This window comes from Meleagris gallopavo, chromosome 2 (genome assembly GCF_905368555.1).
Source record: "Meleagris gallopavo chromosome 2, MGAL_WU_HG_1.1, whole genome shotgun sequence".
In the NCBI taxonomy this organism is placed as follows: domain Eukaryota; kingdom Metazoa; phylum Chordata; class Aves; order Galliformes; family Phasianidae; genus Meleagris; species Meleagris gallopavo.
The window spans coordinates 18,209,558-18,234,269 of record NC_139405.1 but is presented as its reverse complement, the minus strand read 5'-3'; the positions used below and the strand labels follow the sequence as shown (position 1 = coordinate 18,234,269).

The 24,712-nt window shown below is 37.9% G+C and overlaps 1 protein-coding gene across 3 annotated transcripts in view; it reads right to left on the bottom strand.

Annotated features, from left to right (window-relative positions):
• Positions 1 to 22,453, bottom strand: part of EPRS1 (glutamyl-prolyl-tRNA synthetase 1) — a 37,926-nt gene extending 15,473 nt beyond the window's left edge. For 2 of the 3 annotated variants that reach the window (XM_085219211.1, XM_019612658.3), the window contains exons 1-18: positions 22,304 to 22,453; positions 20,472 to 20,556; positions 18,074 to 18,173; positions 15,389 to 15,545; positions 14,138 to 14,277; positions 13,444 to 13,538; positions 11,947 to 12,073; positions 11,292 to 11,484; positions 10,367 to 10,538; positions 9,507 to 9,740; positions 8,322 to 8,406; positions 7,920 to 7,979; positions 5,490 to 5,600; positions 3,990 to 4,126; positions 3,047 to 3,254; positions 2,515 to 2,627; positions 1,746 to 1,863; positions 1,308 to 1,664 (exon numbers count right to left, since the gene is read on the bottom strand). In XM_085219211.1, coding sequence (XP_085075337.1) covers positions 1,308 to 1,664; positions 1,746 to 1,863; positions 2,515 to 2,627; positions 3,047 to 3,254; positions 3,990 to 4,126; positions 5,490 to 5,600; positions 7,920 to 7,979; positions 8,322 to 8,406; positions 9,507 to 9,740; positions 10,367 to 10,538; positions 11,292 to 11,484; positions 11,947 to 12,073; positions 13,444 to 13,538; positions 14,138 to 14,277; positions 15,389 to 15,545; positions 18,074 to 18,173; positions 20,472 to 20,556; positions 22,304 to 22,349 — 2,538 coding nt within the window. In that variant the 5' untranslated portion in view covers positions 22,350 to 22,453. Of the gene's footprint in view, positions 1 to 229; positions 461 to 1,307; positions 1,665 to 1,745; positions 1,864 to 2,514; positions 2,628 to 3,046; positions 3,255 to 3,989; positions 4,127 to 5,489; positions 5,601 to 7,919; positions 7,980 to 8,321; positions 8,407 to 9,506; positions 9,741 to 10,366; positions 10,539 to 11,291; positions 11,485 to 11,946; positions 12,074 to 13,443; positions 13,539 to 14,137; positions 14,278 to 15,388; positions 15,546 to 18,073; positions 18,174 to 20,471; positions 20,557 to 22,303 lie in introns of all 3 variants that reach the window. The other variant, XM_085219210.1, reaches the window with a different exon arrangement.
• Positions 22,454 to 24,712: the final 2,259 nt, after the last annotated feature.

The window sequence follows — 24,712 nt, the reverse complement described above, 5'->3', positions numbered from 1 at the left end:
TCATTAAAAAAAATAATAACTGTTTACTTCTTTTTCAGGTTGTCCGTGCTCACTATCACAGAACCTGTGGAGTCATCCATACCAGCTTAGGAGAAACCAGAAAAAGCACTTTATGGAAACTTAAATTCTTAGCCTAGATTTTACTCCCCAGATTTCACGAAACTTGCCCTTAGGCTTTAGACTCAGCTGAAAATACTGTTCCATTCAGAAATATTAACTGCTATTACACCTTTGAAGCTTTCTCTGCTTTTAGTTTGCGGACCACTTCGCCTTGTTCAGCTACTTTGCTGTATAGAGATTTGCTGTCTATTGGACATGAGGATGGAAGAGTAGAAACAGGAGAAGACTGAACAGGAACAGAGTCTAGAGGTGGGCTTCCAGGTTTGTACTCCTGGCCTGTACGTTGTTTATATTCTGCCTTAAAGGATAAAAGGACTTCCACAGCAGCACCTATCTGATCCTGTAAAAGAAAGGAAGAGGCAGAAAAAGGGAGAAACAAAGATGCGGAAATATGAGATTCTGAAGTGCAAGTCAAATGTTTTAGGAAAAGACCTGATGTTTATGCACATCATTCAATTTTCTTAGTTATTTATTCAGTAGAGCTTTTCAGAGTGGTTTAGTATATTTCTACTATAACAAAGCATTTGCAACAAAGGATATACTAGTCTAACAATCCTGTGTAAAATTGGAACAATAAACTAGTTTAGATCTTCCCATTTGGTTTTATGGTGCCATCAAGATGCAACTACAAACAGTATTTGATTACTAGGCACAAAGTGCATTATTTCACAGGCTTTCTCGCTCTGCATTACAAAGAATAAAAAGAATGCAGCCATTAACAACTGTGTTTTCTACAGTCAATCCGTAACAGGAAGGTGTCTAGTATACATCTGTTGTAATTGTATCTTTTTTTCCTCTTTCTTGTTTAAAGGTTCTAAATAACAACAATCCTGTGAAGTCAGTAATTCAATCTTATTTAGTAAAATAAGTAAATACTGTGGGACATCTTTATCTCAAGGACAAGATTCAGATACCTTGTCAACTCATGTGTGGGGAGAGTGCTTCTGTCAACATTTCAACACTAAAATAAATGTAGAAACTTACTTGCATCTTTACAAATATTAACAAAGACTTTATCGTATACGCCTGGCTAAAACATAAGCATTGAAAAACACAAGTCTTGCCAGAACACAGCCCAGTCAAAATTACCATCAGTGTGAAAACACTAAACCAAAAGAACCCATTTGCCTACACAGACAATGAGCTACGCAAACCCAAACAAGCAAAAAAGTAGTATAGCCAGCCACCTTAGGTGCTTTCTCAGCTTTCAGTTTTCGGACTACTTCTCCTTGCTCTGCTACTTTATCATACAGAGCTTTGCAGTCCAAGGTACCAGAGTTCTCATGCTTTGAAGCTGCTGGAGGATTTCCAGGCTTATACTCCTGGCCCGTCTTCTCCTTGTATTCTGCTTTCAAGGCCAGCAACTGCTTCACAGCTTTATCAATATCTTCCTTTGCTGCCTTCTTAGCTTTCAAATCACGAACAATATCGCCCTGTGCAGTCACCCTGTTGTACATAACCAGGTGGTCTTCTGAGGCAGTACAGGTTGCAGTAGAGGTATCACCAGTGAGTGGAACAGATTTTCCTTTTACGGCTGAACTAGCCTTAAAAAGAAAAGAATATATATTTGGCAGGCTGATCCTGTACATCAATACATTCTGCACTTTTCTAAAACAAAAGCTTACCTCTTTCTTTGCAGTTTCGGCCTTGGTCTTCTCTTTTGACCCAGATGTTGGCATTTCCTTAGTGTGTCCATCAGGTATGTAAATCAAAATGCATGGGGCCTCTTTACAGCTATATGGACTGTAAAAGGATTTACATACAGATTGAAAAATTCAATCCAATAAAAAGAATACAAAATACTACATATAAAACATTTATTGAAACAAAAGTTCTACTCTTCTACAAGCTGCTCTCTCATAACTCCGTATTTACCTTCATATACAACTGCTACTATACAAATTTACATAACTGGGGATCAGCACTGATTCCTGTTAGGAACAGTAAGCTTTCTTTGTAATGTATAATTACACTGCTGTGTAACTTTACATGTTTGGCAGCTTGCTAAAGAACTGCTACAATAAACATTACTGCACACACTACTTAGGCAAATGCCTGTTTTATTCTGTAGCATTGTTCCTCGATTTATGTACTTTGAATCACAACAAGTAAACCTGATCTCATTACTAATTCTAAGCTAGTAGGGGTGCACCAGAAGTGCCACATACCTGCCTTAGACAGACTTGCCTTAGACAGATGGGGAGGTACACAAAAAACAAAAGCCATGTCAGTTCACAGAAATAATATGAAAAAAAGTAGTGCTAAAGGGTACCAGTGCTGCAAATCTTTTACAACATTGGTAACGTTACCCTCATCAAGAGATGTGTGAAAATTTTAAAACAATTTAACATGAAATTCTGTAAAGTCTGCTTGGGTCATTCTTAGGTAGCTTACCTCACTGGCTCATAGGGTTGATCACAAATAAAGAATCCTCTCCTCTGAAGTTGGATGATGTCTCCTTTTTTTAAGTCCTTAAGGCAAGGATCACCTAACATCAGTTCTTCTTGCTGTAAAAGTTAAAAGCAATCAGTCCAAACCTAACAAAGGACAAGAAATGTAAGTAAGAAACACGGCAGAGCTGTTGTAATAGTGCTTCCAAGTGCTGAAATGTCAGTTAATTCCAGAAGCAGCAGCAGAAGTGCTCAAAAGAAAATACCATATTATAAGAGTGTAACACCATAAAAACTCAAACTATTGATCCCTGAAAGGTAAGAATCAGGTAATGCATTAACATACAAAAAAAAAATATATCACAGATTCAACTCCTGCTATTATGAGAAATTGAATGGAAAACACAAGAACAAGATACACACATGATTTTCTTCTTTAACAAATGAAATTTTACGGTCAAAAAACAGTGACAAAAAGTAGTAATGGCAAAAAAAAAAAGTTTTATAGAATATAAAGAGGAAAAAAAACACCTTACCTTGCTATTTCGGTTGATATATTGCTTGAAATCTTCATCTTTACCTAGAACTGGCTTAGTGATCAGATGTTCATAATTAACACAAACAGTTGGGATGAGTGGTGCACGTGGAGTTTCTGCTAACCAAGTGATCTTAGTAGTTTTTTTGAAGTCTTTATTATCTAAGTTCAACTTGGTATCAATGGATACAATTTTTCCACTTGAATTTCTACAGGAAAAGAGAACGATTACAGCAAAGTCAAAAGGGTTTGTTCTCATCTGATACTACAGACCATCAATAGAGCCACTGAAACAACTGTTAAGAGTTCAAAAATGAAATATAGAAGACAGAAGAAACAAAGAAGTGAAGTCGCTTCTGTTGGAAGTTCTCCTTTACTTTTGATTTCTTAAAACATCAGTGGACACTACAGAACATGTGAGAAATCTCTACCTATTTGTTTTACATTCTGCCTCAGCTCAACTCATTCTGCCAGTGTCTCAGGCATTTCCCAGACATTATGATGATATTAACAGCCTCCTTCTTTCACTCCAACAGTTCTGCAACTAAAACTGTAATTTTGTTGTGTTTTTTTTTTTTTTTAACCTTGCAAAAGCAGGTAATTGTTGCAGAACAAAGCTTTAAAATTCCAAGCGTTTTTTGTTTGTTTGTTTTGTCTGAAAAAGTTCTTTCACAGTGGAAATACTACCACTTATGTGGAGAATATGAGGTAAAAGGAACATGCAGCAGTAGGACTGATTGCTGATTCAGATTGGACCACCTGTACAATACACTTTATGTCAAATACCCAGTTTTGTGACATATTTCAAAAGGATATCTCTATATATGTGGATAACTACAAATATTTTACTATTAGAAGCTACCTACTACAAAAAAAAAAAAAAAAAACAACAACAACAAAAAGTTGAAATGCAAAAGTTAATTTCATCTCCCAGTATTGCTTACCTGTTTAATTTTGTGATGATAATATTGCCCCAATTTATGAACGTAACCACCTCTCCCTCTGTCAGGGTCTCTGCATCTGCACCCTCTATCAGCACTCTGGAGCCATACCACACAGGTTTCAACCCAACATCGGCATTCTGTGAAAAACGATTTTTATTTCAAAGGAGAGGCTGACAAAAGCTGACTAAATTTAAAGCAGTGCCAAAACCCTGCTTTCTTTATGACAGATACAAAACAGATGAAGATGTAAGACTCAGAATAACAGTAACAGAAAGCTATGGTATTCCTCTGTAACTGTCTCTCGGGTTTCTGGTTGGTAAGTGTTACGTATATTCCTCTGACAGCATGTATCAAACAAAGTTCAGCACAACTGACAGCATACTAATACTTTCTTAAAGTTCACATATCTTCAAATTCTTATGTGTACAAACTCACTTTTTGATCAATTTTTCTGCTTGCGATGCAAATTCCCTTCGAAACGAATTTCGTAACTCAGCTCTTTTTTTACACACTTAAAATTGAAGCAAATATGCAGCTTTTCCCAGCTGTGTAGAATTTTTAAGATAGTAATAAAAAAACGTATTTTAATACACAGGCTTGCATTAGATCAAATTTCTTTTTGACTCCAAGGGTCACAATTCTCACTTGCATCTGCTCAAAACATGTTTCCTTATAGAAACACCACAGGGAAAAGGGTAAACCAGATCTCGACTTCTCAGGTACAAGAAATTGTTACAGGAATATTCAGAGCAACAAAATGAAGAAGCAAAGTAAAACCACAAAAATATTTACAAAGATGTTTTCAGAAAAGTTGAAGTGTAACTTGAGATGTCATAATCAAAGTAAAACCTCTTCCCTATGAATAACAGGGGGAAAAAAAACGGTGCCAGTAGCACAGGCCCCTTCTTAATGGATATCATTCTATTTACTGATTACTAAGAGTTTTAAATTAGTAAGTTCCAAACTCTTGTCAGTAACTACTTGCTACCTGAATTTAAAAGTCATATTAAAAAAGATCTAAGTAATAGAATTAACAGGTTAATATTTCACTTTTCTACCTAAATCTAATTCTTCCTGCATCCCTCACTCTTATGGATAAGCTGTGATTACTATGTTGTAACCATAGAGCCTTAAATACATTTTATATTTAAATTTCTGTGAATGTTTGTGTCAAACAATAATAAAAGCTGTCAGAGTATCCAGACTATCACTCCAAACCTGTGATATATCACCTCTTCTGAGGTGCCTCCCACCATGACTTCATCTATACACACTGTAAATATTTACAAAAGCACTTTCCTAAATCATTCTCTTAAATGAACAAAGATGATTAGTAGGTACTGACTTCTTGACAATTTTGTGAAAAAGCACACCTTGGTTTTATCTCATGCTGTCCAAGCAAGTTAAAACCAGGACCCTCCTTGCTGACTGCTCTAAGCCAAGGTACTTCCAACCTTATTGATCTGAAATACAAGAATATTAAAGAAGTAAATTGAGAACCTTTGGATGTTTAGCCACTTCCTTCATCTCCTCTTGAGCTTCAGGAACATTTACTGGAACCACTGCATCCTTCAGTAAAGCAGTGTATCGAGGTGCTACTGGATCTATAACCTACAGAAAACAAACAAGGGGAGGGTTATGAATATATGACGTCAACAGAGAAGTAAAATATTGCATAAAACAACAACTTAAAAAAAAAAAAAAAGGATATTAACTGGTACTCTTTATGTTACTGCATTTTTTTAAATGTTACTGTGTTAATCTCTTAATATTACTTTAACCCAAAGCTATAGAAGTGAGAAAATACTTCAATTTTTCCTCTTTACTGAAATACTTAAAGAAAAAACTATGCATTGAGTATTTCTGATGTTAGAAGTAGGAAAAATATTGAGCTACTGTCTCACAGGGAAGATAGTAAAAAAAAAATCCAATTTTTCTACTCATGAATAGTACTAGATCTGGACCACTTTCTTTCTAGGTAGCTGAATTTAAAGCAATAATTTATTGATGCAGTTGTTCCTTTTTTCAGCAGCATGAGAACTGGTCCCATACTCATTTTCCAGATCAGTACTCCAGCAGAATCAGGGACAGACATGGCTATAGAGGAAGCACCAATTTAGTCTGCAATTTAAACACATCAGCATTAGATACTATAATAAGGCAACACCATAATATTGACTTCATCAGGATTTCTACAGCTTGAGTCTGGCAAGAAAAACCTACAAACTGCCTTCCTATATTTTCATCATCCATTTTAAATCTCAGCTAAGATCGTTTTTCACAATTCTTTTCATATGTGAAAGATTGGTTTGACTGTTTAGCCACTTCATGTAATTTGACTAGAAGTTGGCTAGGACCAAAAGAGATCTCCCAGTTTAACTGGAAGCTAACACAAAGAAAAACACCTGCTGTTGTTAATACAAAGTGGCTTCTCCTCCCCTAGTTTATTCCTGCTGAAGTGAAAAACTGTGCATAAAAAATGTAAAAAAAATTATTTAATATCTAACTACTGACACAAGCAAGCAAGGTAACGATCACATTCTTAAAGAAGTCATATATTTGTAAGTTGACAATTACTAAAGCTGGAATCTTAGGTGTTAGATTTTAAAAAAGGATTTGTGTATGCAATTCAAAATACATGTGATTTAATAACATAATTTTGATAACTGAAAGACTGAATTTTACAGTGTTTTTAGTAGACTTTTTATTTATAGCGATTAAAATCCACAATCCTTCCTCAGACTACAAATGTTAAAAATCTTGCAAATATACTACTGATTAACATATGAAATGAGTGGCTCAGCTCTCACACTAAGACTTTAAGCTTACAACTACCCGCACACAAACAATTGCTTTTGTTCATAATTCAGATTGCGCACTATCTGAACAGACAGATGCAAACGTGATGCTGTCCAAGGAGTCAGATATGTAAGAAACTCAGTTCAAAAGCCAATTCAAAAAAATGAGCCCTGACAGTCCTTCACGGGTTTTTCCCCAAATCCAACTCTTAATTATATTGATGCAGCAACAGAAAGAACCAATTCATAAACCTTTGTGTACATAGCAAACCAAACACAAAATACGTGAATGAATACAAGACACATGCCAGACAAGCAAAAGCTACTTAAATGAACAGATCTGGGTACTATCTAAGCAAAATCAAGCAGGAATCCCAATGCAAAATAACAGGTGTTTCCACAATCACACAAAATATGCAGTCAGCATTCTAATAATTCGCCTTATTATAGTGTCCAAGCATCCGCTGCCAAAAAGCAACTAACCATGTCAAGATGCAGTATTCCTTATCTGACATTCAGTTACAAACATCAGCAGTGCTGGCTTTATCTACACAGGCAGTATACCCAGCATCTTAAGACAAAGCCACCAAAAGGAAAAGCGGCCAACAATTTGAGTAAGATTTATGTTTACGTTAACAAATAAGCCAAACCAGAAACAGGCAGCATTTTAAAGCCAGGAATAATGCATTTTCAGTGGGTTTGTAGAGCTCCTGTTATATAAGCAAATATGACTGTGCTATAAAGCTGCAAAAATGATAGCTTGTACTATGTACGCTTACAGCACTGTAAGCTATGGCTAAGGTAAAAAGCTTTAAGTAATACCTTCTTACAGATAGCTCGCAGCTTGAAAGCAGAAAAATGAAATGCAGTTTTCATATCAGATTTACATATATCATTATCTTTCCTCATACTACTAAGTAAGGCAAGTAAGTATTGGTATAGAACAATCAATAGAATTAGTGCTAACTCAGGTTAAACAGCAGGGGACATTCCATTTTCCTGAAAGTGTGCCAAAATGATGCAACATATTGCAATTGCTACTTGTTGTAATAAGCTCTCCAATGAACGCTGGATTCTCTATGTATTCCTGACAGGGTAGCAGGAGTAGCATCAAATTCAAGTAAAAGCATACCTTTTTGTTGAAGGACCAAATTTTATCCCACTCCATATTCACAACAGATCGAGAGGAGCCCTGGAAAATTTAAAAAAGAAAAACACAACAAAAAACACAAGTGCATGTAGACTAGCTATCAGACGCATCTAAAATAAAGTCCTTTAACAGCTACAAACCCTCTATTTGCACTTATCAAAACAATTTAGAAAAGCACTTTTGAGCTTGCAAAGCAGTTTTTTTTAAAGAAGAAACCTGCTACTGAGTTTTCCAAGGACCTGCTCAGACACATTGAAGCAGTACACAAGAAAGCAGTAAATCTTCAAAAGAAATCTCACATCACAAGTAATTTAAATAAAACCTTATGAAAACTTGTCCTTACTATATGAGACTCAAAGAATCAGAAAAGAAGGAAATACCCACCTGAGCAGCAATGAACTGTTTTAGCCCTTCAACTGTCATGCCTCTTCTCAGGACACCACGCACAGTGGGAAACCTTGGGTCATCCCTAGTAGAAAAAGAAGTCTTATCATCAGTATCGCAGGCTAAGTTCTACCTATAAGATTGCTCAAAAAGTTTAATAACACTGCCACATGTGAAAGGCACAGCTTCACTGTATTTTATTTTTGTGAATGAAGAGCTAGATAAGATCTAACTCAGAAGGCTGAGGGAGGTAAGCCATCTCCTGGGGAAGTGGCCCTCTTCCTATGTCTATTCTATCTTCAGTCTCTCAAAAACTGATATGAGGAGAGAACTTCTGATGGTGGAATCCCACAACAAGGTCACTGTGGGAAGAACCAAGAAGAAACTTCTCTTGACTCTGAATTAATTGCAGAGGTGCAGAATCACTGGTCATTCTTCTTTAGGAAAACATTTAAGCTACCAGGCCACCAAGAATCCTTTATCTTCTGCAGGCATCCACTTAATCTCTTAATTTCTCACTTGTGACAGGTGACTCTCACTGGTGACAGGATGAGGGGAAATAGCCTGAAGTTGCTCCAGGGTAAGTTTAGGTTGGATATCAGGAAACACTTCTTTACAGAAAGGGTTGTTAATCAGTGGAATAGGCTCCCCAAGTAGGTGGTTGAGTCACCATCCCTACATGTGTTTAAAAACCATTTGGATGTTGTGCTCAGGGACGTGACTTACAGGAGGGTTGTTAGACTTAAGGTAGTATGGTTAGGTTGTGGTTAGACTTGATGGTCTTTAAGGTCTTTTCCAACCTGAGTGATTCTATGATTCTAATTAAAAAAATAACGTTAGAAGTTGGTGACAAGAGGAGGTACGTTTTCTGGCATTGATCAGGAATGTATGTAATAACTCAGAGGGGGAAACATATAAGTAGCACCCGAAGCAAGAGCCAAAGCCCAAAAATAAGATCCTATAATAAACATGAAATATATGAACAAGTATGCACACAGTTACCAAAGCACAGAAAGCAGACACACTGTACATTCAGAAGCCACTGTAATTAATCTGTGTTCTCAAATTCCATTTAAATATTCATTCATGCTGCTCTGATGCTTAAGCACACTGACCAAAACAGAAAGAGATGCATCAGTGCAAATATCTACAATAACAATGCTGGGCTACAAATGAGTAACATACCATCCATCCACAAGCCCTTCATTGACAAACCACGTAAGCTTTCTTTTGGACAGCACAGTGTTGTTGAGGTTTAGCCTGCTGTATTCCCAGATGTATGGCTTCCTTATGCCCAATGCCTCAATGATCCAGTAGAACTGTTCATCCCTGTCATGGTATTCTGTTGTTCTAAGTGCATGTGTGACACCTTCAATACTGTCAACAATGGGGCAGGCAAAGTCATACGTAGGATAAACCCTTGAAAATAAGGAGCCTTGGTTAGCAAGCCAGAAGAGCAAAACACTTCCCTCGCATTTAAACCTCCAAATTAAGCATCATTTATATTTACACACTATAAACTTTATAGTCAATATTTCCAAAACCAAAGTTGTGTGGCTGGTAGCAGAGGCCCCAGATAAGCTGTGAACCATAGCTTGCAGCAATTGGGTAGGCTGATTTCAAAGCACAATGTAGCAATTCTTCATTCTGCATAAAGACAGAGGCTGTTATGAAAACCGTAATGATGTAGAACTGTCACGATCCTGTTTAAGTTCCAAGAACTAAAGGAAACAACTTTTTTGTCCATGATAAAGCCATTGAGTCTTAATTCAACTTTTGACTCCAAGCTCTTCACTGATAGATGATGTATTTATAGACCAAAACTGAAATGTTCACTGCTGACTACGACAACTAACAAACACGTTTTAAAAATCATCTGTAAAGCTCCTCACAGTAAAGAGACTCATTACATTTTCTGACTGAAAAATGCAAACAGATTCCAAGCACTACGATAAGTTTACTAAGGAATGGTAAATACCCTGAAACAAAGCAAAAAAAAAAGAAAAAAAAGTAAATCACAGGCCACACAAAGAAACTGAACATACTTGTAGGTAGTTCCTGTACGTGGGTGAGGCTGGTTTTTGCAACGATAAAGAGTTGGATCCCTCATACATCCATTGTTACTATTCATATCTATTTTTGCTCGTAGACAACAAGTTTGTCCATACTCTGTTCCCTTTTTCATTTCTTCCCACATTTGTAAATTCTTACTAACACCTAAAAATAATAAAAATAATTTTCTAAGGTATTTTGAATTTGATACAGAACTACAATCTACCACTGCAGCAACAAAAAGCAATGTCACCCCCTCTTTAGATACATTTTATATTTTGAATTTTTTATAAATTGGTGATGAATGGTGATGAAATACATACACAAGTTTCCTGCACCTGTCAAAATGTACAGTTATTCCAGCCACACAGAACAAAGCACTAAACATTTGTGAGTAATGAATAGCAGATGAAAAGCCTGGGAAAGAGAAGGCTCAGGGGTGACCTTGTAGCCTTACAGTCTTCTAGTACCTAAAGGGGGCTTACAGGAAAGATGGGGAGGGACAATTTAACAAGGAGTGTTAGGACAAGGGCTAATGGTTTAAAAAAAAAAAAAAAAGTGTAGATTTTTATTAGATACAAGGAAGAAGTTCTTTATTCACAGTGTAGGGAGACACTAGAACAGGTTGACCAGAGAAGCTGTGGATGCCCTATTGCTGGAGGCATTGAGGCTAGGCAGGATGGGGCCATGGGGAGCCTGATCTAGGAGGTGTCTCTGCCCATAGCAGGAGGATTGGTATGGGTGATCTTCAAGGTCCCTTTCAAACCAAACTTCTTTAATGTTCTATGATTTCCAAGTTCCTATAAGGACCTTAGAGTTACGCAATCAGCTATCTCATTCACCTTTTAATAAAAATCAAGCTGTGATGCCAAATCAAATGCCACAAAACCAAAAAGGAAGCATGAAAAAAAATCTTACAGTTGTTTCTGTGTTTAGATTCCGTTCTTTGCTCACGCTCTGCTTTCATTTGTTCCGCAGGAGTATCATCCACATATGCCTTCCCTTCTTGAATAAGCTGCTCAGCGTATTTCATTATTGTTTCAAAGTGATCTGAGGTATATGTAAATTGATCTGGTTTGATGTGCAGCATTGCGACATCTTCAAGAATAACCTGCAAAGTGTGGAATTGTCTACTGTAATATTCTAGAAAATTAATTTTCTTAAACCTCACCATGTCAGATTAGGTGCTCTAGCACTCCACAGTCCAGGAAGGATGATCAATAAAAATAATATGACAAGCATGAAAGAAAAAAGAGGTAAGCACTTACTGATTCAAAGCCAATGATTATATGAGATCAGGGAGAACAAGAAAAGGAGATGAAAATTGAGACAAACTACTTCTTACAGTCAAATAGGAGTTGCATATCTACATACATGTTGGAGAAAGGAAAGAAGCAACTGATAAAAGGCTTTTATTAAAGATGATGGAAATTTCTTCCAAGCATAAAACTTAAGTGCAATACTGATGCCCTAAATATCTAGTGCAAAAAAAGTGTACAACAACAGATCTCTATATAATTTACCTTTGAATTAGTTTAATACAGTGAATGATTTCTCTGTTCTCTCATCATACCTTTTCAAAGTCTTCTTTCTCTTTTTCGGGATTTGTGTCATCAAACCTCATAATAAGTTTTCCTTTGAAGTTAACTTGGTAGTGCTGATTTAGCAGAGCAGCTTTGGCATGACCGATATGCAGATATCTAAAAAGAAAATAAATAAATACATCAGCACCACTTCAGTTAGACTTTTGTATTTGTGAAAGAAAGATAAGAAACGGTAAGCAATAGCTAAGTCAAACAAATAAAGAAAACATCTCAGAATTTGGTACATTTATAAAAGTAGATTATGCTTTTTTCTACCATGAAATTACCAGATAATTGTTAAAATGTGGCTTATTAATTGTCACTATGCATATAAAAATGGGACTTGAATTGTTTCCAGTTTTACAGATTAACTTAAACTGACTGTGTTGATAACATTAAGTAGTTTCTACCAGATAGATAATCTGAACCTATCACATTCAGAAGACTGGAATTTTCTAAAACAGTGGATGCTTTTCATTTCAATGTAAACTAAAAAGTTATTACTGATTTAAGCCTAATTTAATACATAAACATTAATTCCAAAAATCTAAAAATATACATGCTTCTAAAGAAATAGTCTATGCTACATATACAACATTTAATTTCTAATATTTTAAATGACAGTTCGTACAGGACTTATAGAGTAAGAAACATAAGCACAGAAATGATACAATGCTGAAAGGACAGTTTACTGAAGAAAGGCAATAATGGAAATTTACAGCTTATCAAGCATTTCTAAAAGAAATAGAAAAAAAAGCTGGGTGATAGTTTTATTTATGAAATTGGTAATGCATTTTTTAATCCTCTTTTCTATGTATTGATTGATAAAAGTAAAGCTTTACTTACTAAGTGTGTCACATACATACGTTTACTGAATAAAACATTTCTATATTCCTAATGATTTCTGACTGCTTCTGCATTAACTATATTGGCAATTAAGATGCTGCAATATACGTGGATCAACAGATCAAAAAATTGGCAGTGAGATTCATAATATCTCCCATTTTCTGTCTTTATGAGTTTGTATCTCAGATTACATATAATCCGACCCCCTGGACAAGGGTCTCAATTATACCTCTATTGTAAAGTTTCCTGAAGGGAAGTTATCCCATACACCTTTCCCTTCCCAAGTTTAAGCTTCCTGATGAAGCACTGAGCACGTTGCATCCAACTCATGAAGACTGTATTCACTCATCACAGCTTCTGTTAGCACACATCTCCATTATCCATGCAAATCCCTTCCGCTTCTCCTCCTCCCACTGCTGAGCACATTAAAAAACCACTTCTGTATTTCAAGTTTAGCTAATAACACAATGAGTCACAGAGAAGTAAACATACAACTCTAATGCAGTCACAGACAAAGCTTTAATTACTCTTTTGACTCCGAAGACTTGTCTGATAAGCTGATCCTCACCAAAGCACACTTCTAGTTTTCCTGAAAACAAAAATGAAAAATAGAAACTTTTCAAAGCATCTATGCTTCTTACCCACTTGCTTCAGGAGGAAACCGTACAATGACCTTTCCCATCTCTGCACCAGGAAGTTCAACAAACTTCCCAACATCCGCCTTCTTTTCAGTTGCCTTAAAAATTAATGGAGATTATAATTACAGATCACTTTAGCTGAATAAACAAGAATAAAACTCCAACATCTTCCAAAACAGGCAGCAAGAATCCATCACATTGCACCCCAAATTCATCTCTTTACAACTTTCACATTACTGTTAGTACATCAAAACTAGACTAATTTTGCAGCTCCAAGTTAATCTGTTTTCAGTTGTGAACTAGCACTGAGAAATCCTAGCAAGTTATTTAATTTTCTAGATAGAAGAAAATCAAGTTTAGCTCGGTATTTTTAACCTCACTGTGATTAACTACTTCAAGTAACTGCAATCTCTGCAGGTCTCTCATGATCTTGAAATCCTTGTTAGAAAAACAAAATGACACAGCTAAAGAGCAGTGCCGTTTTTTCATGATTCCAGATAAGCACTGGAATACACTACTCACCTTTCTGAATATGACATTTGTAGCTGTTTTGTTCCTGTTTAAGAGGAACTTACAAAAAAAAAAAAAAACAACTTTTTGCAACTGATCCCTTTTAATTTTCTAAATTTAAGAAGATCCTTATAGGGTATTCATACAAATAAAGCTACTCTCCCCAGACAATGCGAATAAAGCTTACCATTTTGACCTTTGGAGTGCCAGAAGCCCACTTGGCTCCTACAGACTGAAAAGCTTGTTGTACGTCAAGAAAGCCATACCACCGTTTTGCATGGATGGGAGCTTTATTTTGCTGTAATTGCTCTTGCCAGATGTTATTATCTGTTAGGAAACAAAATTTTCAAGCTACTGAATTATTAAAATAGAAAGACTACCAACTGCAATTTTTAAGATCAGTACAAGATTATGGTTTTTAATAACCTACTTAAGTCTCTGTTCTGAAAGGATATTTAGTCATGAGATGCAAGTCATTTTAAAGCAAATTAAATAAACAAACTCCCTCCAAAGAACATAATGCATTCTTTTTCGTTTCAAGAAACAGAAGGGGTGGGGGACTGGGTAACATTAAGTTTTGTTTTTATCATCTAACTCAAAATTAGTAAAAATGTGGGTTTTTTTTCTTCCAAAAAACAGAAATACCTTCTAATAGGTCTACCTTTTGATGAAGCTTTCTCCAAAGTGAAGCATATATCAGTGCTAGCATTTATTTTCGAGGGCTCAGTTCCCAAAATCTAATATTGAAGGAGTAACTTCACTAAAAGAACTCCAGTGGGAAAAGGCAGAAAACTGACATAATGCACTGATTTCAGATTTCTCAGAGGTGTAACTTTGAAAAATTACTCAAAGATGTCAGACTTTAATCTTGAACATGCACATTACTTTCAAGAGGCACTCGGTCACAATGAATGACAGTCATCTATTAATTTTAGACATACACCTGAGATACAAACTCATGTAAACTGTTCAGCAAAGCTTGTTTTAGCTTCTGAAGACTATTTCTTAGGGTAACACTTTTCAGTAACTCAAACTAAATGCCAGTCTGTTAAGCCTATTAAGGTAAAATAACTGAAAGGTCCATGTATACAGTTTTATTCTGTTGTACAAAATTCAAATATTCAAGTCAAAATTTTGGGCCACAACACACTTTCCTATTTAGGAAGCAGGTAATAATGACATTCTTATAGATAACACAATATAAGTTAGAAATATTACCATCCATAAACACATCATATAAGTTTTCCCACAGAACAATTCTAAGGCTTCCTAAGCCACACTATTCCCATCAGTGATGCACAGGACAAAGCAGTGTGAACAACAGTACAGAGTCTGGCATACAGCTAAGAATTGCTACTAGCAACCACAGAAAGAGAAATTTGAGAACTCCTAGTATGTATGATAGCAAACCAATGAAAAGGAGAACATATACCAATACCTTTTAGGACAGCCCAGACACAGACATCTGCAAGACTCAGAGAGTTTCCAACCAAGTAGGTTCTCAGAGATAGGCAGTGGTTGAGCTCTTGGACTGCTGAAAGAAACTGGCTGGCAGTAGATAACTTTGTAGCACTAAACTCTAGCCAGTGGTCAACCTAGTTGTAAGGAACATAAGATATTCAAAGTTAGTAAAGCAATGAGAAAGAAGTCAAAAATCTGAATATATACTTAACAGCTAAACAGAAAATATTAGCTAGAATATCAATATTAAATATATTGGACATTACATCACAAGGGATGCTTAAATAATCTTTAAAATCAAGTACACCTAAACATTCATCCAGAACTACAATACATGATTAAATTCACAGCTTCTTCCCTCAGAAATGTTTTCAAACTGTTGAAACTATACTGACTTCATTGAAACTATTCCCAATGGAAAAAATAGCAGCTCTTGGGCATTTATTTCATCACACACAGCATACAATAATGGGTGTCCTCCAACTATTTAGGTATAACATTTGTGCTCTATTTGATCTTTCTGATATCACTACTGAATAAGTATGTCATTTTCCCCCCAGTTCCTATCTTCTCTGCCTCACATTCTTTTAGCTTTGTAGAAACCAAATCCCTACCTCACCTCATTTCCCTTCCCTTTCTCTTGCAGAAGTCTTTTCCTACAGAAAGAAATACATCTTGCTGCATGCATTAAAAAAAAGGAAAACAATAAAAAAAAAACCAGGCCCTTGGTTGATGCATAGCTCTGCCTATGAATTAGATCCTTCAATTCTGTAAGAGATCAAATATATCTTAAACTCCTCTGTCTCTGTTTCATATTCAAGTGTTTGGTAAACTGCATAAGGAATCCTTGCAATACGTGAGCCAGTGGGCAGGCATAAACATAATTACATTACATAAACGTAATTGCTACAGAACTCAGTTCAGTTGTTCAAAGTTATGTTCTGAAGAATTTGTCCCACAAATGCTGCTGCCACTGTACGTCCTAAAGTACATCACTACTGTTGAAAAAAGAACAAGAGAAAAGAAGCATTTTACTAGAACTAGCAATCTTGAAGGCTTATTTACAGAGGCCTTAAGGTTCAACTTCAAAACACATTTTTTCCTCAGAAAATTTAGGTATCTATACAGATAACTTGTTTTTAGTGCCTTACAAGGAATACACTATGACAACACTTCCCTTTAGACCTGCTGTAGGGATGAAGGCTTTAACTAACTCCAAGCAGCTGTATAGAAGACAGTTGAACAAATCCTTCAGTTTCCTCCCTACATTTCAGAGAATACTAACTTTAGTTCATTTGCCAGTTTCAGTGATCAATTTAAAATTCACCAGGACTCAGGAAGAACTGCATCTCATTTTATATCATATCCACAATTTACAACAACTTTTTGTAACTTGTATAAGGAATGATGACCAAGAAGTTGCCTCTTTGGCATAAAGAATTTTGGTGCCTTCATGGCACCACTAGGAAAGTGCTATGGAATGCAAGACTTTATGCAACAGAACATCTCATCACTGTGGCAAGATATCCGAGCCAGAAGGTGTTTAACTTGGATCTCAAGCACTGAATGAAATCAGGTTGAGAGTTTTGTCCATCACATACAGCAAAAAATAATTTAGTACAAAATCACAAGTTCTGTGCACAGTGGGATATTTTGCCATTAGCTTCAACATGATTTTCTGTTAGCTGATGAAGGTATTGTAATACAGTGTTCCTTTGTACTATAACGAATTACATTACACAGGAGTAAGTGATGGCAACCGAGCAGTAGAAAGTGAAGAGAGAAAACCATCCCTTGAATGGAGGTATTCAAAGCAAGGCTTTCTTTCTGGGCAGCCTGGTCTAGTGGCTGGCAACCCTGCTCACGGGGGTATGACTGAAACAGGATGATCTTGGAGCACCTCTTCTATGAAGAAATGTTGAGGGAACCGGGTTTGTTTAGCTTGGAGAAGAGAAGGTTCTGGGGAAACCTCACTGTGGCCTCCAAAGACTTGAAGGGAGTGTATAAACAGGAGGGGGTATGTCTTTTTATGAGGGTGGATAGTGATAGGACAAGGGGGAATGGTTTTAAACAAAGACAGGGAAGGCTTAGGTTAGATATCAGGAGGAAGTTTTTCACAGAGGGTGGTGACTCATTGAAACATGTTGCCCAAGGAGATTGTGTATGCTCCATCCCTGGAGGCATTCAAGACCAGGCTGGACGTGGCTCTGGGCAGCCTGGTCTGGTGGTTGGCGACCTTGCGCATAGCAGGGGGGTTGAAACTACGTGATCATTGTGGTCCTTTTCAACCCAGGTCATTCTGGGATTCCATGAACCACAGCCATCCTCCTCTAACCTGAACTATTCTGGATTAGTGAACTGCCAGCTTAGGAGTAGTTGCTGTGGGGGATAGGAAATGGCAACTCTTTCCAAGATCAGATTTATGACTCTTCTTTACAAGAAGCTTCAAGCTTAACAAAAACAAAACAAAACAAAAAATACAAACAACTCAGCATCCCACATAACTGGAACCTCAGACTAATACTAAAATGCAACAGCAATACACAATAAAATGCAGGAATATAAAAAAGGTCCTCCAGAAGAAAAAAGAAAAATGAGCACTTTGGTCACAGGCAAAAGAGGGAAGGAAATAGAAAAAAAGAAAAGCAGAGTTCTTTCTCACCTCAGTGTGTTCCAAAAGATTCAAACCATACAACCCAGCAGAAGCAGCAACTCTAGCCAAGTAACGAACTATAGAATTCACATTGGTAAATGAAACATGCCTGAAAAAATATGCAAAATAAAGGTATTTTAAATTACTACATCCAGTTCAATTTCACCTGTACACGCAGTTGAAAATGAGTAACACTCATCCCTACAGTCTCACACAAGTGCAGTTCACAAAATAATGGCTCCAAATGCTTCTAACCAAGCACTGACATCAACAGGAAGTTCCTGTAAGTGTTCTCTCATTTTAATTGACTGAATGCTACACTTTGATTTGTCTGAACAAGGTTTTTTTCTGTCTCTGCTACTATTTTTCTTACAAACAAGTTATCTACCTCCTGCTACACATCTCATCCTTTATAAACTTAAGAGGAATTTTTGATAGCACAGAAAAAGTCTTGCAAAGATCAATGAAAATCCTAAGAAAGAAATAAAAGGCTCCTTGGTACAGTAATAATTATAACGAGTCCCGATACAAATGGATCAGACAGTCACACTCTGTTAACTGCACTAAAATCTAAGGAACTAGCTTATTTGTGAGCTTTTCTTTGCTTCTAGCTTTTCAAACTCCAGGCATCCAATTTTAATCCTTAAATTGTTATTAAAAACAAGATGTATGGGGAAGGGAGTTACTATATGCAAAGTATGTCCTGTTCTCATTTCATCATGCTGCCAGACTTTAAAGAAACTCTTCCAGAGAAACAAGACATCTTTAATATATTTGCATCTACAGAAAGTTTGTGAAATACGTTTTTGTTTTCACTAGTTCATACTAAAACAAATGCCCTTGATTACTTAAGCAAGTCATTACAACTCTTGATTTCAACCCCCCCAAAATAAAAAAAAATAAAAAAAATAAAACCAAGGTCTGGAATATCCCAAGTGAATTTCAAGTCATGCCAGAATAGATGGCTTCAGCAGAATTGATGCCATGAAATCCATTTACCAGAAGCACTACTTGAAATCTGAATTCAGCTGATGCATCTCCAGTTACAGATATACTTTTAACAGACTTTAAAGTAGAGAATCAATTTTTTTTAATGATTGTACAACTAAGCAAGAGAAAATTAATGCAATATTGAGGTTTGGAACAACTTCTTAAACATAATCCAATAAGAGAAAAGAGATGATACTAATGCACAAAAAAATGCCACCTGATAGAAATGTGAATCTAGATCTTATTCACCTGGGACCAAGGAGCAGAAGAGCTTTTGAGCTTTTGCTTTCCATTTCTGACTTTTTCCATAACAGCTAAAATGAATGTGTTTGCAATGCAGTGGGAGGAAGGGATGGTAACATAAAACTAATAAATTTAATAAAATTTAGGAAACATTGTTCTTTCATAGCTGAGTATACAATAATATTCCAACATCACCTTGAAGTGATAGCTTTTATACCACAGGGCAAAAAACAACATGTAAGAATAGAAATTATAATGAGAAAAGAACTCTTAATTGAGTTTAAACCTAATCTTTTAAAAGAAAATGGAAACAGAAACCAGTAGCACAGTCATTACGTTTGAAGACTGTCAAGCAGCCTGTGCTTTGATTTTCTGCCAAAATACGTATACAGTGACAAGCTCACTCTCTGGGGTTATAAGAGTGTGGAAAAGATCAGCTGCTGTTAACTTTAAACAGTATTATCATGTTTGATAATATGTTCATGGGCCAAAATGCGTTTCTTACTGTTGATTTTAGATTATCAGAGGTACCACTGCAATGTCAGTGGTATTTAAATGCTGGGATACCTTCTCAAATTATATTCAGACATCCTACATGATATGGAATCTGAGATTACAATCCAGTTTTCCCAAACCAAAAGAATTAGTCTTGCATTTCCGATACGCACATGATCCTAGAAAGATCATAAAAATCTCCCTCCCACCCCAAACTTGAAAATATTTATTGCAATAACAGTTATAGTTTTCAATGATCATACATTAGCTTTCTTCAAAAATTTCTAAGAGTATTTCCACATGATGCAGACGGATAGTTACAGTATAGTGGATAGTGTGGTACAGTTATTTAGCACTTTTCTGAGATAACACCATTCACTTATATTCACAATTGAGCACATAACAATGCCACATAAGCCTTAAAATTAATTCTATCACATATGTATGAATGCAAGGAATCATGTATACCACCCTTACATAGTATAAAATGGCCTTACTTTTGATAACTCATGGTACATCAAAGAAGGCAAATACCTAAACAATACGGTGAGACAACAGTAATGCAGTCATTAATAGAAGTATTCTTCTCCTACCAGAAAAGGTTACTGTCAATGTTACAACCATGTGATTTTTAAAACTGCTGACCCAAAGCAAGAAGAAGAGATGCAAAGTCACTTACTCAGATACACGAAGGATGGTTTCCTTGCCTTCTTCCACTGAAATTTTGACATCATTCTTCACAAGCTCTACTGTCAGCAGAGCTCCTTTAAAAAACAAGAGACAAACATATTCATCTCTCTTGCAGTAAAAATACCTTTCACAGCAGCAACAAAACAGCTACACTTCTCATCTAATTTGACAAAGCGATTGAAGTGCTCCTTCAAGTAAGATTGCTCAGGAAAGAAATCAATGTTCAATCTCATATGCAGGAGAATTGTTCTTGGCAATCCTTGTGGTTTAAAATTGATAATGCCCAGCATACAGTAATCTGCAGTGCGCTCAGCAACTGTCAGCAGCAATTCATTATGCTTCCTAAGGGTACCGTACAAGTGAGTTCTGTACCTGAGTACATGAAGAGATCATAATCAAACTGTTTCACCTGAACGGTATCAAAGTGTACACCACCACAGCCCTGACAATATTTTTAACACTATTTATGAAGAATAGTGTTTATGAAAAGGCTTACCAAGAAATTCTATTCAAGACAAACACAAGAAACTTACACAGGCTCCTCAGAGTAGCTCACCAGTGACAGTGCAGAAATAAAAGATCTTCTAAGGCTATTCACCAACTGGAGGACAGCTCTCTCCATATCCAAAGTGGCTCAACGCAACCTGCTCAGATCTTGATGCTCCATAGCACAGTGGAACAGCTTGAACAAAGCACTAAGCTAACGTGGCTGCATTATTTCTGGGCTGGCTCTGATCCAGACCCTGCCTGCTGAGCTGGAGGAGAGGAGCTTGTGTTTGTGTGCTTTGCTCACAAGCACATACAAAGACAGCAAATTTTGCACGGGCATTACTTCAATGAAAGTAGCCGGAGGGCTATTCTGTAGGTCCGGAAGGGCATCAAACCAACCTGTTACTTCTTAGAGACACAGAATCATTATAAGACCATTACGCACAACCCACGTCCCTCAGTGCCACATCCACACTTCCTGAACCCCCCTATGGACAGTGACTCCACCACCTCCCTCGGCAGCCTTTGCCACTGCATCACTGCTCTTTTGGAGAAGAAACTTCTCCTAATAACTGAGCAACCTGAATCCTTGCTGCACATTTCACTTTCCCTGAGAACAACACAGAGTCTGCCCAAGGCCGATGGTGTGTAGCTACTAATACGTTGCCCTACATACAAGTCACAGGAGCTAGAAGCTCCCAGCTCCCACCTCAGTGCAAACGCATCCTGTGGCATTAAGAACAGGCTCCTCAGAGTAAGGACGTAAGCTAACGTCCTTCTACCCCTGTTATCCACACGTTAAAGTCAGGGTGACATCGCTCACGCAATACATCTGAAAGGCCCGTAAGTATGCTAACAGCACGGAAAGGCTTTGGAAACGACAAGGATTAGACTCGGCGAGCTGTGTAATTAATACTAGGGACATTAATAGCTACCACACGCCTCCCAGCGCAGCCATGATGAGCAGCACGGAGCAGGCAGGAGTGGGACGTGCGCTCGGCTGCCTCGCACACACGCTACCAACGTGCTTCTCTCGTAAGATGTAATATTTCTAGCATCCTTACATAATCCCCTCAAATAAACCTCTAGTGCCAATTATCAGCTACAAAAACAAACGCTCCAGAGCTCCTACGCTAGCAGTTCAGACCGTACCGCTGCGTAGGGAGCCAATGAGGGGAAGCAGGCAGCCCGACGACAGGCCGGGGAGCGGCCGCTCAGCGTGCGGAGCCCGCAATGCTCCGCATGATGCAACGCGGCGGCACCTTGCGCGATCACAGGCACCCCGAGGGAACGAGGAGGCGTGGGGAAAGGGAGGGCCCGGCCCGCGCTTACCGAGCGGGGGGCTGTCCGCCTGCACCGTGAGGCTCAGCGCCGCCATCCCCACCGCCACGCCGGAACCAGAGGAGAGAGCAGGGAAAGGCGGGGCGGGGCGGGAGGCAGCGCCAGCGCGGCGGCAGCACCACCTCCAGCGGCCCCGGCGTGGCGGGGAGGAGCCGTCGCGTCACTTCCCGCAGCGGGACGGGCTTGGCGGCTGCTGTCCGTTGTGGCTGGGCCTTTCTACGAGGCTTTACTGGAGTTATCTGCCAGCATTCTTAGGGTTGGGCTCTGACGGGAGCATCAGGGTTTTTTTTTTTTGCCGCTTTTGTGTCATGTAAGCAAATAAAAAAGAGCAGAGAATCATCGAATCATTAAGATTGGAAAAGACTTTTAAGCTCATCGTGTCAGGTCATCAACCCATCTGCACTGTGCCCTTAGTGCCACATCTCCACAGTTCTTGACACCTCCAGGGACGATACTCCACCACCTCCAGGCAGCCTGTGCCACTGTATCACTGCTCTTTTGGAGAAGAATCACACACAGTTTACCCTGTTCTCTTACAGTGTTATATTTCCACATACAAGCCTAGCAGTGGATCAATCTGGTCTCAGAATTAATTACAAAACTACTGCATTAGCAGTTTTCTCTTGGAGGCAGGCTCTGGCTCACACTGCTGCAAGGGCATTGCAGTGTCCCTGTGCTTTTTTAAAGTTTTACAGCACCAATTTGCTGGCAGAAGAGCTCGTGGATGCATGATTGGTGGAGCATAGCAGTGGGACAGCCAGACTAGATGATTTCCAGAAGTCCCTTCCAACCCCTATCATTCTGTGATTGTGTGTGTGACTGGACCTTCCCTGCCAGCCTGTCCCCTTGACTCCTGCCGTTGAGTTTTGCTGCACATTTTGCATATATCTAGCTCTATCAGGAGGCATTCCAGTTTTCATGAGCATGGGAAACAGCTCCACACATCAGTCCGTTTAAACATTGGATGGTGTATGCTGTACACTCAGTGAAGCAATCATAAATGAGCACAGAGATCAATATGCATACATCAGATGTTAGCTAGACTGAGGATATAAGCACACAGGTGACTGTTACTAGCAGTAGGTTCTGGACTTGACTTTACATTTGAATGACTATTGCAAGGAAAGACTTACTAGCACAGGTTTTTGTCTTTAAATCCTTCTACATCTCATTTTAAATTGTTTCACAAACTCACGTACCAATTTTGAAATGAATACTAAAGTAGCCAAGAATCCTGGAGAGATGAGAATTACAGAATCATAGAATCTTTAAGGCTGTAAAAGACATCTAAGCTCACCAACTCAGACCAACCCATCCCTACCATGCCCACTAACCACGTCCCTCAGCATCACACCTCTATGTTACTTGAAGACCTCCAAGGACAGTGATTCCACCAACCCCCTGGTCAGTCCATGCCAGTGCATTATCAGTCTTTGTAAGGAGAAATTTCTCCTAATGTCCAACCTGAGCTGGATGTATAAATGAGTATGAAAATTAATCTGTACATACTAGGTGGTTCATACCTCAGTCACAATCAGCCTGTGGAATGACTAAAGTTATAAGGAGCCAAAATATGAGGAAGGCTCTAATTAAAACAGGCTGAATCTGTCTTATGTGCTATTACTAGTCATACACTTGAAGAAAAAGAAGACAGGTAGGCTCTAGATGAAAGGATTAGAAGCATGTGTTGTTCTTCTGTATGCAGCTTTTAGTGTAATTACAGCATCAAAGACTGGCTGATGATGGGGCAAGTTAAGTGATAATCTTGCTAATTTATCTGTAAACGTTGTAAGGATAAGCTGTGCTCACTGAGGAAAGAGCTTCCCCAGTTCCTTTCCCATGTTTGCACATGAAGAGACTGGGAACTCTTCAGCAAGAGTTTCTCATTCACATCATCTGGCATTAAGATGTTCCTGCTTGCTTTAAGCCATCTAACCCTAAGAATAGAGCAAGCCTGGAGGTACTGCACTGAAGTCAGGTTGGTGTTACCAGTGTGAGGAAAGGATTGAATCCAAAGACTCTTGTATGCAGTTTGAAAAGTAAATTGTAGGTGTTAAATACAAGAAATATGCATAACTTCACCACTCTTGAAAACTGGATTTTGAAATTTTCAGCTGTATGGAAAATGTATTTTTTTGTATATTACAGCTCAGAGCTAACTTAAAGACCCAGAGTGTGGTTATTAGGAGGACACTGAAGGGGTTTGGCCATTCATAGTGTCAGCAGGGGTTAAAGAAAAAAAGTCATGCTGGGTATTCAGGCATTAACTAAGCAAGGACTGAGTTCAGGCACCCTGCCTAATGCCACAGACCTGCGAGCTTGACAGATGCCACTTTTCTATCCATACAGAGAACAAGAAAGAAAACAGCTGTGTAGTCCATTGGAATTGGCAGCCACTCA